Source organism: Engystomops pustulosus, chromosome 4 (assembly GCF_040894005.1).
Source record: "Engystomops pustulosus chromosome 4, aEngPut4.maternal, whole genome shotgun sequence".
Taxonomy (NCBI): Eukaryota; Metazoa; Chordata; class Amphibia; order Anura; family Leptodactylidae; genus Engystomops; species Engystomops pustulosus.
Genome location: NC_092414.1, coordinates 94323108 through 94335929, shown reverse-complemented (window position 1 = coordinate 94335929; position 12822 = coordinate 94323108). Strand labels below are relative to the sequence as shown.

Here is a 12822-nt window from a genome sequence, read left to right as displayed (position 1 = left end):
AAATATGTTAATGAGTCTTTGCACTTCAGCTATGTCCACCTCCTTTTCCAAACCCGTCTTAAGCAGTACAGAATGACTTCAAACTCATGAATGGACTATGCCTTGTAAGAGCTACAAGACTGTTATCTTGGTGTGGGAGACTGAAATCACATGAGAGATTCCCTTAAAGCACAGGAAATAAAGCTGCTTATAACCAAAAGTAGTTGGTTTTTACATGATATTCCTTTTAATTCTTAGCATTGCAAAGAAAATTCTACATAACCCTTAGAACTTTATTCAAGTCTACTTAAAAACATAACAGGTCGGTAAGCAAAACCTACGCGTTTGGAGCAGAACCTCGCTCTTAATCATGCCATGATTAAGAGCAGGGTGCCGCTTGAAGCACATGGAAATGCTAGAGATGCTAGAGAATCCGTGCAGAAAAAAGTAGCAAAGGTGGGTCCCGGGCAATGTTTTCCCTCGTGGATCTGGAGACCTTGTCAGGTAATCCTCATGATACAACATCTTGTCCATGTAGGATAGCCTGGCTGTTAGCACTTGTCTTGTTGCAGGCAATGGTTTCTCACTCCTTCAATCCATCCTAATGGCATCACCCACTGTGTGTCTTTCTCTCGCAGTCACAGGGAGAGGAGAGCGGGGAGAGCAGGACTAGTCATAACTTTGCTGTTGCAGGGCCCTCCTTAAGAGAGATCCACAGTCTGCAGACAGCACTAAAGTAAGTATCAGTAATGCTGCATCTCTTGATGAACATTCAAGGATTATTGTTAAAGCAGTAAAGGAACATGGGCAATTTATTTAAAAGAGTGGCCAACCCCTTTAAATGACCCCTTTAAATGACTGCAAAATGTCTGTCGTAGCAACACACATTTTGCACTTAAACTAAAATTCTAATCAGGTGAAAAATAGAAATAGACAAATGATGTTCCATATTACAATACAGTCTGCAAATGTCAGCACTTTCAGCATCCCTATTGTGTATGGTAACAGCAGCCCACTGAACAATATGTTCTGTGCATTCAAACATGAATGATTTTATCACAATCAAATGAAAGCTAAATACAAGTCTGTACCAAAAGAAATACATAAAAGCCATTAAATATAAGCATTTGCAATTTTTTTAAAAGGTGGAATAGATTATAATAACTGCAGTATTTGCAGCGTACATATATATTTATAGTCATAAAAATAACACTTGAGTTTTAATATTTGCTGGCGTGCAAAAACACTGACAAGTCTAGAAATTAGTGGGAATTTTCAGCAATCTAACAATTATAAGGTCTCGTGGATGGGAAAATTGGGGATCAAAAAGAATTCCTAATCCATGGTTCTACAATAATTACTTGGACATTAGAACCTATTTTTTTTTAGTAGGTCATTTGCAATAAATGTTCTCTGTTACCATATTTTAAGCCTCCACTCTGTACTACTGCCTAACTGACACTTTTATTCACTGAATTATATTGAATCTGCTGAAGATGCAGAAATACTGTCTATTGTTTTACAAATAATCCTTAATCTCTCATTTTATCTAATTTTATGTCAGATAACAGTCAATTTAATGTTCACCAAAAATCCAAAGCTATACTGTATATACCATTTAAACTTTACTGCTGAGATCATCCGAGATATAGTCCTTGTTACTAAAATGTACATACCAGTCTTACAAAAAAAAAGCTAACACCTTTGAATGGAATCTTACCTTCTTCTGATCTTCTAGTTTATGACTTATTGTATTCTTCCCATGCTTGCTCATTTCTGAAGACCCATCCATCACATCTACTTTTACCCTTTGGAACAGGTATCAGCAAACTAATCCACCAGTTGGGAGTAGCAAATGTGCAGGTGTACCTTTTCTTCCATCACAAAAGTATTCCAAACTTTACTGAGTCTACAAATGGTTAAAAAAGACATTTATCAAGCCCAGTCGAAAACCCTTACAAATCTGCAGATTTGTCTTGGAGCCTTCAGTATCGGCATATCAGTCTAAAACATTTCCACTGTACCAGACCGGCATCCATCTAGAACTCCAATTCCAATTGTTATCTTCTGCATTCTTCACTCTGTCCCATCCTGAAGAAGATTTACATTTCAACTAAGAACCTGTCGAGATAAGAGACAGAAAAGAAATTTAGTGTATAGAACCATATTTAAACAGCCATCAACATTTCTTCCATATTCACATCATCTTAAAGAAGAGGAAAAAGAATCTGCCAATGTGTTATAAAGCAGTAAACACATAATATACTGTAGAACAGTGTGGCTTATTAAAGCAGATACCAATGCATTGCAGACACCAAACTCTAAACATAGATTAATCATATTCATTAAACTTTCTGTATAGTTAGTAGGGAAATGTAAGTACTTGCTCTCACCTGAAACGCAGGCAATTTGAAAAGGTGCCTGGAATTATTGGCAGAGCTTCATGGTACTCTCTGCAAATGCAGGATTGTTTTTACCTTCAGTGTCATGTAAACCCCGGCACTGGTGTATACTACTACAACTGCTACAACATAGGTTTACTATGACTAACTGAACTGGAATTAATTCAAAGCTTGATAAAAGATAGAGCAGGAGATTCATATGGCGGCCAAATAGGAAAAACTAATAAACAATCACAGCAGAATACAGAAATATAACTGTTCTGTGATTGTTTTTTATGTCCAATTTTATAAATACCCCTCAATTGGTTTTGGTTTTGTAAAATACAATTGTAATGGAGACATTGGGCTCAGGAACTACAGATACAGTGCACCCTAACCCTCAGCCCCCAACAGCCAAGCCTGCTTGCTTCTGCTTATACTAGGCAATACGAGACAACAACAACGATGGTTCCTGCCTATGCCAAGCGGAGACATGAAACAAGACAAGACAAACAGATAAGCACAATAAATGCAGGTCACAACTGAGATATAATGTACAGAATCACATGCACAAAAGGGTAGTCACAGAACAATAGCCTAGAATCAAATAATGAGAAATGCAGAGAAAGTTAAACAGTAGTATATAATAGAGCTGGGCAAATGACTGGCAATGGACATAGTACATAAAAGATATTTATGTGTTAGTCAGGAAGCCTGCTCAAGGAGAAAAGGCCAGGGCTCTGAGATGCAGAATGAGGTAAACCCGGCCAGTCCAAGGCAAGGGAGGCTGAATCAATAGCCCAGCACTAAAACACAGTACAGAAAAACAAGCGAGTAACAGGGAAATCAGCAAGTGTTTACAGTACCTCCTCTTTTATGAAGGGGCCACTGGACCCTCAACTAAGCTTGTGCAGGCTTGTGCCCAAGCTAAATATAGGCTGGACACAATGGCATTACCCTGCAGGTTATTAGATGAATCAGGAGAAACACATGAAAAGCAAACGTCAGAACCATAACCGCAGAAAAATGTGGACATGGCACAGGATGGGAAAGTGTGATGGTTATAATTCAGTGATAGCTAATGTTTCCCCTATTCTTCCTGGTAGTCAGAAACAAAATTCCTGACATACTGCTCAATTCCTAAAATGGTCTAGCCCTGAATGCCTGGTGGTCTCAGCGTGACAAGATATGGAAACAGACAAATGTATCCCCAGCTTCTTACAGAACCCATTTGCCAAACACACACCATAATACAGCATACCAGCAGTTTTTAATGCATGTTGAACTTTGCTTGGTTACTCATCACTATTCATAGAAGAAAAAGAAATGGATTAACAATGAAATCCAGATATACTCAATCACACTGCAAAGGAATGTCATGTACTGAAACTATTCAAGCTCATATAGGGATAGGGGAGAACAATAAGGATAAGGAAAACAATCTGCTAGGGCAGTGATGGCGAACCTATGGCACTGGTGCCAGAGGTGGCACTCGGAGCCCTTTCTGTGGGCACCCAGGCTGTTGCCCCAGGACAAAGTTCACATGACAGGACTTAAATCTTCCTGCAGTCCTAGACAACTGAGATGCAGCTCTTGGCACTCTTTTAAAGTGTCATATCCTTGACTGATTGGAACTGCAAGAAGAGTAAGAAGGTGTGAACAGGGACACAATATTTTTGGAGGTCCTACTACTGGCCCCACGATTCTTCCTGTACAGAGAGACCCTGGAGAGAAGCTATAATGATGTATGAATTTGCCTTCCTGCTTTCAACTGTATTGGTGTCCTCAGGGGGCTGATACAATTGACTGTTGTGGAACAAAAAGGAGCACTAAGTTACTTTTTAAATTGTCAAGTTGGCACTCGATGGTGAATAAGTAGGTTTTGGTTGAAATTTGGGCACCCGGTCTCTAAAAGGTTTGCCATCACTGTGCTAGGGTGTACAACTGCTAGGACCCCACTGGATCACAATGGACTGCAGAACCCCAAAACAGGGGTTCCTTTCTCATTTATTGAATGTCGAGCATGCGTCCTTCCATTCCATTCCATACTAAAAGAGTTATCGAAATAGCCAGTCTCTCACAATTCACTGTCTATGAAATTACCCGTGCCAAGTACTGAGCTTGCCAATTTGTGGCACTTCCACAGTAATAGGTATTGAATGTCATGATGTATACTCTACCTGTCATCAATCTAATAATAATAATAATAATAGTTATTTTTATTTATATAGCATATTCCGCAGTGCTTTACAAATCGTAGGGGAAATATACAAATAAAGCATTATATTACAGAGTACAAACAGTCATATGGAACAATAAGAGGGAGGGCCCTGTCCGCAAGAGCTTACAGTCTATGAGGGTGAGAGGTATAAGAGCTTGTATAATGGTTCAGCCATTCTTTATAAAGGAACACAATAAAATAATTTAATAAATAAAATGTCTGCTGCAGGTATCCTTAACCTGTTAACGCTCAGCGTCCGATATATCGGACGCTGAGCCCATGCCGGTTCAGCTCAAGATCTGAGCCGAACTGGCATCGGGAAACACGGGGTGCCGGCTGTAACTAATAGCCGGCATCCCAGTGTAACACCCGCGATCGGAGTTGACTCCGATCGCGGGTGCTTAACCCGTTAAATGCCGCGGTCAGCGCGACCGCCGCATCTAACATGCCTCTGGGGGGTCTTTCCCCCACGATCGGCCCCCCCGAACCGTTTTCGGGGGGCGCCGATCGTTGCTATAGCAACTCTGGGGTCCGATCTGGACCCTAGAGTTACCTGCAAGAATTGCCGGTAAGATGGCGTCTGTGACGTCATCTTACTGGCACAGTGCCAGCCTATGCAAGTGTATAGGCTGACACTGATAATACTCTGCAATACATGAGTATTGCAGAATATTATCATGAACAAGCAATCAGAGGATTTCTTGTTCATGTCCCATGGTATAAAAGTGAAAAAGGAAAAAAAAAAATGTTATTCAATAAAAAAATTAAGTAATAAATCACTAAAAATGCCCAAAACCCCCAAAACATATAAAGAGACATATAACTAAAAAAAAAGTCTAAATCATAACACAAACCCCACATATATAGTATCACCGCATCCGTAACAACCCGTAGAATAAAAGTAAATCATTATTGTACCCCCATGATAAACGCCGTAAAAAAACTGCTATAAACCTTCCAAAAATTATGATTTTTAGCTATTCAATCCCACAAAAAATGCTATAAAATGTGATCAAAAAACCATGTGTACTCCGACATGATACTGGTGCAAAGTACAACATGTCCCGCAAAAAATAAGCCATCAACCAGCTCCGTAGCCAAAAAAGTAACAATGTTATGCCACTTGGAAGACGGCAATACATAAATGATAGATTTTTCCCCACATTAGGGTTTTGTTTGACAAATTTAGTAAAACGTAAGAAAATATATTCAAGTCTGGTATCCCCGTAATCGTATCGACCCATAGAATAACGATAACATGATTATTAGTCTATACGGTGAACACCAAAAAAAAAAAAGAGTAAAAAATCCAGTACAGAATTGATGCTTTTCTACTCCTGCCCTCAAAAAAAGTTCCTAAATTTTCAACAATAGGTGATACCAACCCCAAAATGGTAACAATGGAAAAAGCATCTCATCGCGCAAAAAAAATGGCATCACATGGCCCAAATAACGAAAAAGCGAAAATTTTATAGCCATCAAAAGGGGCCAATGAGGAAACTAAAATCCTGGCAGTTGCAGGGCTCTCCTTCCCTTCTGCGTCTCGCTGTGCGCCCATAAAACAAGTCACGGCCACATGTGGGGGGTCATTGTACTCAGGAGAAATTGCAGAACAAATTGTATGGTGGGTTTTCTCTTTTTATATTTTGGAAATGTGTAAATTTTAGTGCTAAATGAACGTATAAGGGAACAATTTGACCATTCTAAATTTCACCTCCATTTTGATTCAATTACTATGAAGATCTCAAGGGGTTAACAATCTTTGTAAATGCTGTTTCTGATAGCTTGAGGGGTGCAGATTTGAAAATGGGTAGATTATATAGGGGGTTTTGATGCTAAATATGTAAAATTTCATTCAAAACTGTATTTATCCCCAAAATAGTCAATTCTGAAAATCCAGAAAAGCGATATTCTTTTTGTAAGCCGCGTGACATCAAAATAAATTATCCAGACATTTCAGAAATTATGAAAATGTAAAATAGACAAATGGGAAATGTTATTCAGCAACTTATTTAGGTGGTTAATCTATCTGCCTGAAAACGCAATGATTTTGAATTTCGAAAATGGCAAATTTTTCTTTTTTTTTGTAAATAAACGCAAAACTTATCAGCCAAAATTTACCACTAAAATGAAGTACAACATGTGGGGGAAAAAACAATCTCAGAATCGTTTTGATAAGTAACAGTGTTCAAAAGTTATAACCATATAAAGCGACGCAGGTCAGAATCCAAAAAATCGGGCTGAGCCTTTAGCTACAAAATGGCTGCGTCCTTAAGGGGTTAAAGATCAGCATCATGTAGTAAAATTGGACATATGCATATGTGGGAGAACTCTGGTAAGCCTGTTAAAATTTTTATCTGTCAAACTTTTTTTTTTTTTTGCTGTGGGCAGCTTACTCAATTCAATTATTAGACAGAAAAGACTTCACAAGAATCAACTTAACTATAATTGACTAAAGATCTAGATTTGGGCTTCAGGGGAATTAAACGCTCTAAATGTCTTGGGAAACAACAACAGAATAATAAAATGAGAATTTATCGCCACAGTTAATACAAGGCAATAGCTTAAGTAGCTCACTCAGTTTATTGTATTACTATTTGGTACAATTACAACGTGACACATTGTAAAGATCTAATAGATTCATGTTTATTGTACACCTTCTTAGATTTGCTCTGCACTGTTCTGTAATAAATGTGTTGCAAACTCTGACTAAGCGCAAACATACCTCTTTAGGTGCACATTTTCTGCCTCGCCAGACACAGTGCAACAAAAAAATGGCGTAAACACATTATTAAAAATACATGTTCAAGCAGTTTGGATGTTCTTTCCATTGCAAAGTGAGACAGAAAACTGATGAAAACACTTTAATAAATGTGGGCCCACATCAGAAGAGCAATACTCAATGGGGATATTTATTATTCTGCACGCAACAGAATTCTGTCGTACTTTGCACTAAAAAAAAAAAAACCTGTCTGCACCACATTTATAAAAAGTTTTTAGATAGTTTTCTGGCTCTCTTACAACTAATTCGACCAAAGGGGTGTGGTCTATGAAAAGGGGCGTGGCCTCGCTGCAAAAAAAAAAAGGTTAATGTGTCAGAAATACTGCTGACCCGACAGAATTGTGTCCCACCTTTCTGGTGTACAATAAGCCAACTAATACCAGGTGCAGAGTGTGACAAGACAGTCTTATACTAGGACAGATTTATCATCCAGCATTAGACCCATATGAATCTGGTAAAGAATAAGATTGTCTAGTTTAAATCTACAATGTCTAACCTTAGGACACTTTATATAAATTTACCCCAATGTCTTGTTCTCTAATGGTCTTTAATTATAGAGTGTACAGGCCAAGATTCAGTCCTGGCACCATTATTGCCCAATATACTTATATGCTTTGTAGAACATGGGATTCTACATAGTGAAGCAGTAAGTGCTTAAATATCAATGTGGCTAAAATACCGTCATATATTTTAAATAAATATGAATTCATGCATTTTGGTTACAATATTCTGCTTTAACCATGTGTCCTGTTACAGAAAGGGATGAAACAAAGCAGAGAAAAATATAAGTGCACATATTCATGAAGAAGATGCCTTGTATTTGGATAACTGCAAGGAAGAGCTACACATTCAGAAGGGGCATGGAGGCCTCATTCTGTCTTTTATATTCACAGATTAAAATAATGAAGAAGCCCTTGGTTTATTGTGCCTTTTACATTAGTAAATAGATTTGGTTACTGTTGCAGAACATCATCCGCTCTTACAAAGCTTAGTTTTCAAAACAGGACAATTTAACAATTAAACTGAAACAACAATTTAGACCCAATATTTTTTAGCTGATTTAGTGGGCTTGCCTATGATTTATAATTACTTTGCACATAGATATATTAAAATTATTACTTTTGTTAGTCAGGAAATAATAAACTACTGGGTACAGAGCTGAGATTTTCTTTTCAGTTAGGTCTTGTCCTTGAGGGCAACTTTCTCTAGTTCATTGTTTGTGACCTTTGTGTCATTGGTTTAGACGTCATTGAAAGTAGATAAGGACTGCCAGAGCCACACACATAGGCAAGAGTAGGACCTGCTCTATAATTGGCACCTCGGACAGTCGCCTCACACACGGGGTAGAGGAAAAGACAGAAGTGTGTATGAGCCCATAGAAATAAATGGAGGCATATGTTAGTGGCTGAAACCACAGCTAGTCCAAAACCATTGTTTTGTGCACTAGGCCTTATTAGGTAACATATGCACAACTTTTTTAGACTTGAAGTTTATTTAGGTAAAAAAAATCAATCTGATACTATCAGTTAAAAGGACATCTACCACCAGGATGAAAACCTTATGCAAATGATCCTGAGGGGCTCCAGGCTCCATTAACACCTATGGAGCCTAGAGTCTCTCTAGTTCATTAGCATACAGTCCTTGATCCTGGTGGTAGATGCCCTTTAACATTGCAACAATATTGTACTTTACCTTAATAAATTGTACTATCTAGTGGTGGTATTTAATATTCTATGCTGTGTACTGGAAAGCGGGAAAAAAAATCCAAATCTGGTCAAATGACAAAAAACGCAATTGCACCAGTTTCTTTTTTCTTGTTTAATTTGCCATGTTCTGACTCTAATAACTTAGACTTGGGGAAAGGTATTTAAACTTTTAGGTTTTTTTATTTTTACTGTATATGTAGACCCCCAGGATACTTTTAACCTACAGTATCTTTCGCTGGTGTTACCGCTTGGTGTTTGCTGCATAATGCAGAAAACACCCGGTATGTTTTAAGAGGACTCTTTAAATATCCTTAACGGCATTGTCACTAGTTCTTCATATGTTGTTAAGGTGTTAATCCTTTGTCGTTCATACTGTAGAAAATGCATTGGTTTATCTGGCAAAGGTCATACTTCACAAAAACTCTGCCATTCAAACTGAAGGTGTTAGAAATATCAGATGTAGATAGGATTTGGAAGACAGATGCTTGGCAGCTCTGTATGAAATCTAGAAACGTTCAACAGAATAAACATATCTGAGCAGAAGGTGTAAATTACTGATGGGGATGTATTCACTGGTGACTCAGTTTGTCCTTGACTTCAGTCAAACAACTTACAGTAGTATTTTAAATCTGCAATAATATTCTAGAAAATCACAAATATCCTGTGTGATGGAAGTAAAAGCCACAGTTTAAAAAGAGGTCTCAGATTGTTCCCATATTATTAGCCAATTCCAAATAGACCATTTCTCTAGATATCAAAATTTAAAATATAAGTGATATGGAGTTTACCCTCCTGCAAATTGCTAGATATATCTAAGGTCCACTTATTTACGGCAACATCTGAAGGTGCCTCCTGCAGGAGGCTAGAGAGTTACATTAGATTGGCAAGCTGGAACAACTATGTCACCTAACTGGTCTAAGCTTTGGGTCTCTCCCAAAGCCATTACCCAGCTGTAAGTGATATGACATACAATAGAGGAAATTATATTACAACATAAAAAAAGATAAAACAAATCTTAAAGTCTCTCAAAGATGATAAGATTGTCAACCCAACAGACAAGGTAGCTCCTTAATCATTGGACAAGACAAATTATATTGTGGAAATTAATCTTGGCAAAGAAGCTATAGACCAAGAAATACCCTCTAAACTTGTTTTTTTATGAATCAGGGACAAAATACACAATATTAGTACAAGGACCATTGACAAGTCAGTAGCCACATACCTTACCAATCCCTTACCAATCAATCTTCAATATAATACCCAAAGGGCATAGACCCCTTAAAACGATATATAGGCAAGTATAATCCAAAAAATAGTGGTGGAGCAAACAAGCATTACTGCCTAATAGTATTGTTTTTGGAGCCTAACTAGCATACCACAGTTAATGTACATGCATATAATACCCTGGGAGTTGGGTTTTTTGTAGTACGATTAGCTTTTCACAGCTTTTTAGATGTTTTTAATGTGTGCATTATTTAATAAAGTTTATTGATCCACATACTCATCTCTTTTCTGCTTTGTATTCCATTTTTTACTATTACATGGAATTTTCTTGTATTCCATGTAATTTACTATTACATGTACAACTAAGTGTGATGCAATATAACTGCTGGGTGTTGAAACTTCTGACCTTTGCCATGTGTTGGGAAATTAGATAAATGTGCAGCAACTGGAGAACTGGGACCCCTCTCATACTACACATCAGCATCACCACATCCCTCAATAAATAATAATTCTTTATTTATATAGCGCACACAGATCACGCAGTGCTGCACAAAGCATGTCAAATTGGTCCCTGTCCCCATGGGGCTCACAATCTAAACAACCTAACAGTATGTTTTGGAGTGTGGGAGGAAACCGGAGTACTAGGAGGAAACCCACGCAAACACGGAGAGAACATACAAACTCTTTGCAGATGTTGACCTGGGTGGGATTCGAACCCAGGACCCCAGTGCTGCAAGGCAGAAGTGCTACTCACTCAGCCACCGTGCCATCCTACAATAAAGATTTTTCTCACCGGTGGGTAATATTTAGCTTTGCTGTTGGTGGGGGGAGGGGTTTTTCATGCTATGCACTGTATATACCACTGAAGATTTTTTTGGATAAGTTAGTACCCTATATACCCATATACCAATATAAAGATTTAGATCCACAAAACATTACATGTAACTAAAGCATTGCGGACACAGCCAGGCTCCTAGAAAGCTAAATGACTAAAAAGCATTATTTTAATTTGAGTTAACCTAGTTCTGAAGCATTTATAATTAATTAATATTGAATTCCCTTTATTCTAAACACATTTTATAAAGATATCCAGATAATGAAAATGAATGCTTAAAGAAGATACCATTTGAGTCAAACACTGACAGTAAATGTACCTGTTAATTAATGGCAATTTATGCTGAATCCACTCCCTGCATGAAAAATGCATAAGATGGTAGAAAGCTTATATCAATATGTTATCCCATTCGGGGGCTTATTCACCGACTGCTACAACTTGTTTTTCCTGCTTATTGTTCACCGCATATGTTACATGGTGCTGAGAGATTTTTGCTGAAAGCTGCAAAACATAAAATGGCTTCACCAACGAGTAGATCACATTCTTGTGATAAATAATTAATGGTTCTGGAGGAAGACGTATAATGAACGACTGCATCTCGTGAGACTTATATGCTTTACACAAATCAAGAGTGGCGACAGCTCATCCTTCCTAGAAACCAATATTGCTAAATGATAGAAGTCGTGTAGAAGCATTAAATCCATGGCAGTGTCCGCATAAGCAAGCAGTAGACACATTGCACTGCAGGAAAGCAGTTTTTGTCTCCAAATCCACATTAATTCATAGATAGCATAACCCTTAGCCGAGGTGCATGAGCTTTATTTTAATACCGGTTTCCCACTCTCAAGCTAAACTAGAAATACTGCAACAAATGAATAAAATTACATCAGCATTACCATTTTCAGACTACGGGACTACAGATCCTGGTAAGGCCTGGTTGTTAACAATATGTACATACTTTAATGTATTTCTCTCTGATCCTTCCTTGCCAAGAGCAGCTAAAAAAAGCTAAACCTCTGCTCTCGGGGGCTTGGAATTCACACTGAGACTACTACAGAGACACAGCAGCACCACATGCTTTTCTAAATAAATTATTAACAGGTCAATTCATTAACATGTTCTTGTGCCCTTGTAAGGTTCATAAATTATCATTCTACATGTTTTTTGAAAGTGAATACATATTCATGGATGAACTGTTCACACGAGGAATAGGAGACAACTACAGAAAGGAAGGAAAAGAACGTATAAGCATGACGAACGGAAGATGGACACTTCCTAAATGTTCTCATTTAGCTGCCTTAGGTCTATGGACTAATAACAGCTTATTGGGAACTTTGTATTTATGTTCATTTGATTATTTTTAAGAGGAATAAAAACAAATATTGAACACTCATTATAGTGAGTGCGGACAACCCAGCTTAATTATAGTGGAGAACATAGAAAGCAGCAGGTGATGCAGAAATAGATGGAGATTAAATGAGAAGTAAATTCCAGAGCATGTGATTTTTACCTGGTGACAGTTTCCTATAGCCTATGCCAGTGATGGCTAACCTATGGCACTGGTGCCAGAGGTGGCACTCGGAGCTCTTTCTGTGGGCACTTAGGCCATCACCAGAGATGACTCCAGGTATCTTCTTGCAGTCCCAGACATCCCAGGACTTGCTGTGCACAGAGCTATTTTAAAGTGACAGCTC

General features: G+C 38.0%; 1 protein-coding gene across 1 annotated transcript in view; it reads right to left on the bottom strand.

Moving 5' to 3' along the window:
- The window catches only part of NAV3 (neuron navigator 3), a 359389-nt gene that overhangs the window by 263264 nt on the left and 83303 nt on the right, over positions 1 to 12822 (bottom strand). The window contains exons 2-3 of the mRNA XM_072146791.1: positions 2004 to 2100; positions 1700 to 1888 (exon numbers count right to left, since the gene is read on the bottom strand). Of these exons, the coding sequence (XP_072002892.1) occupies positions 1700 to 1771 (72 nt within the window). The 5' untranslated portion in view covers positions 1772 to 1888; positions 2004 to 2100. The remainder of the gene's footprint in view (positions 1 to 1699; positions 1889 to 2003; positions 2101 to 12822) is intronic.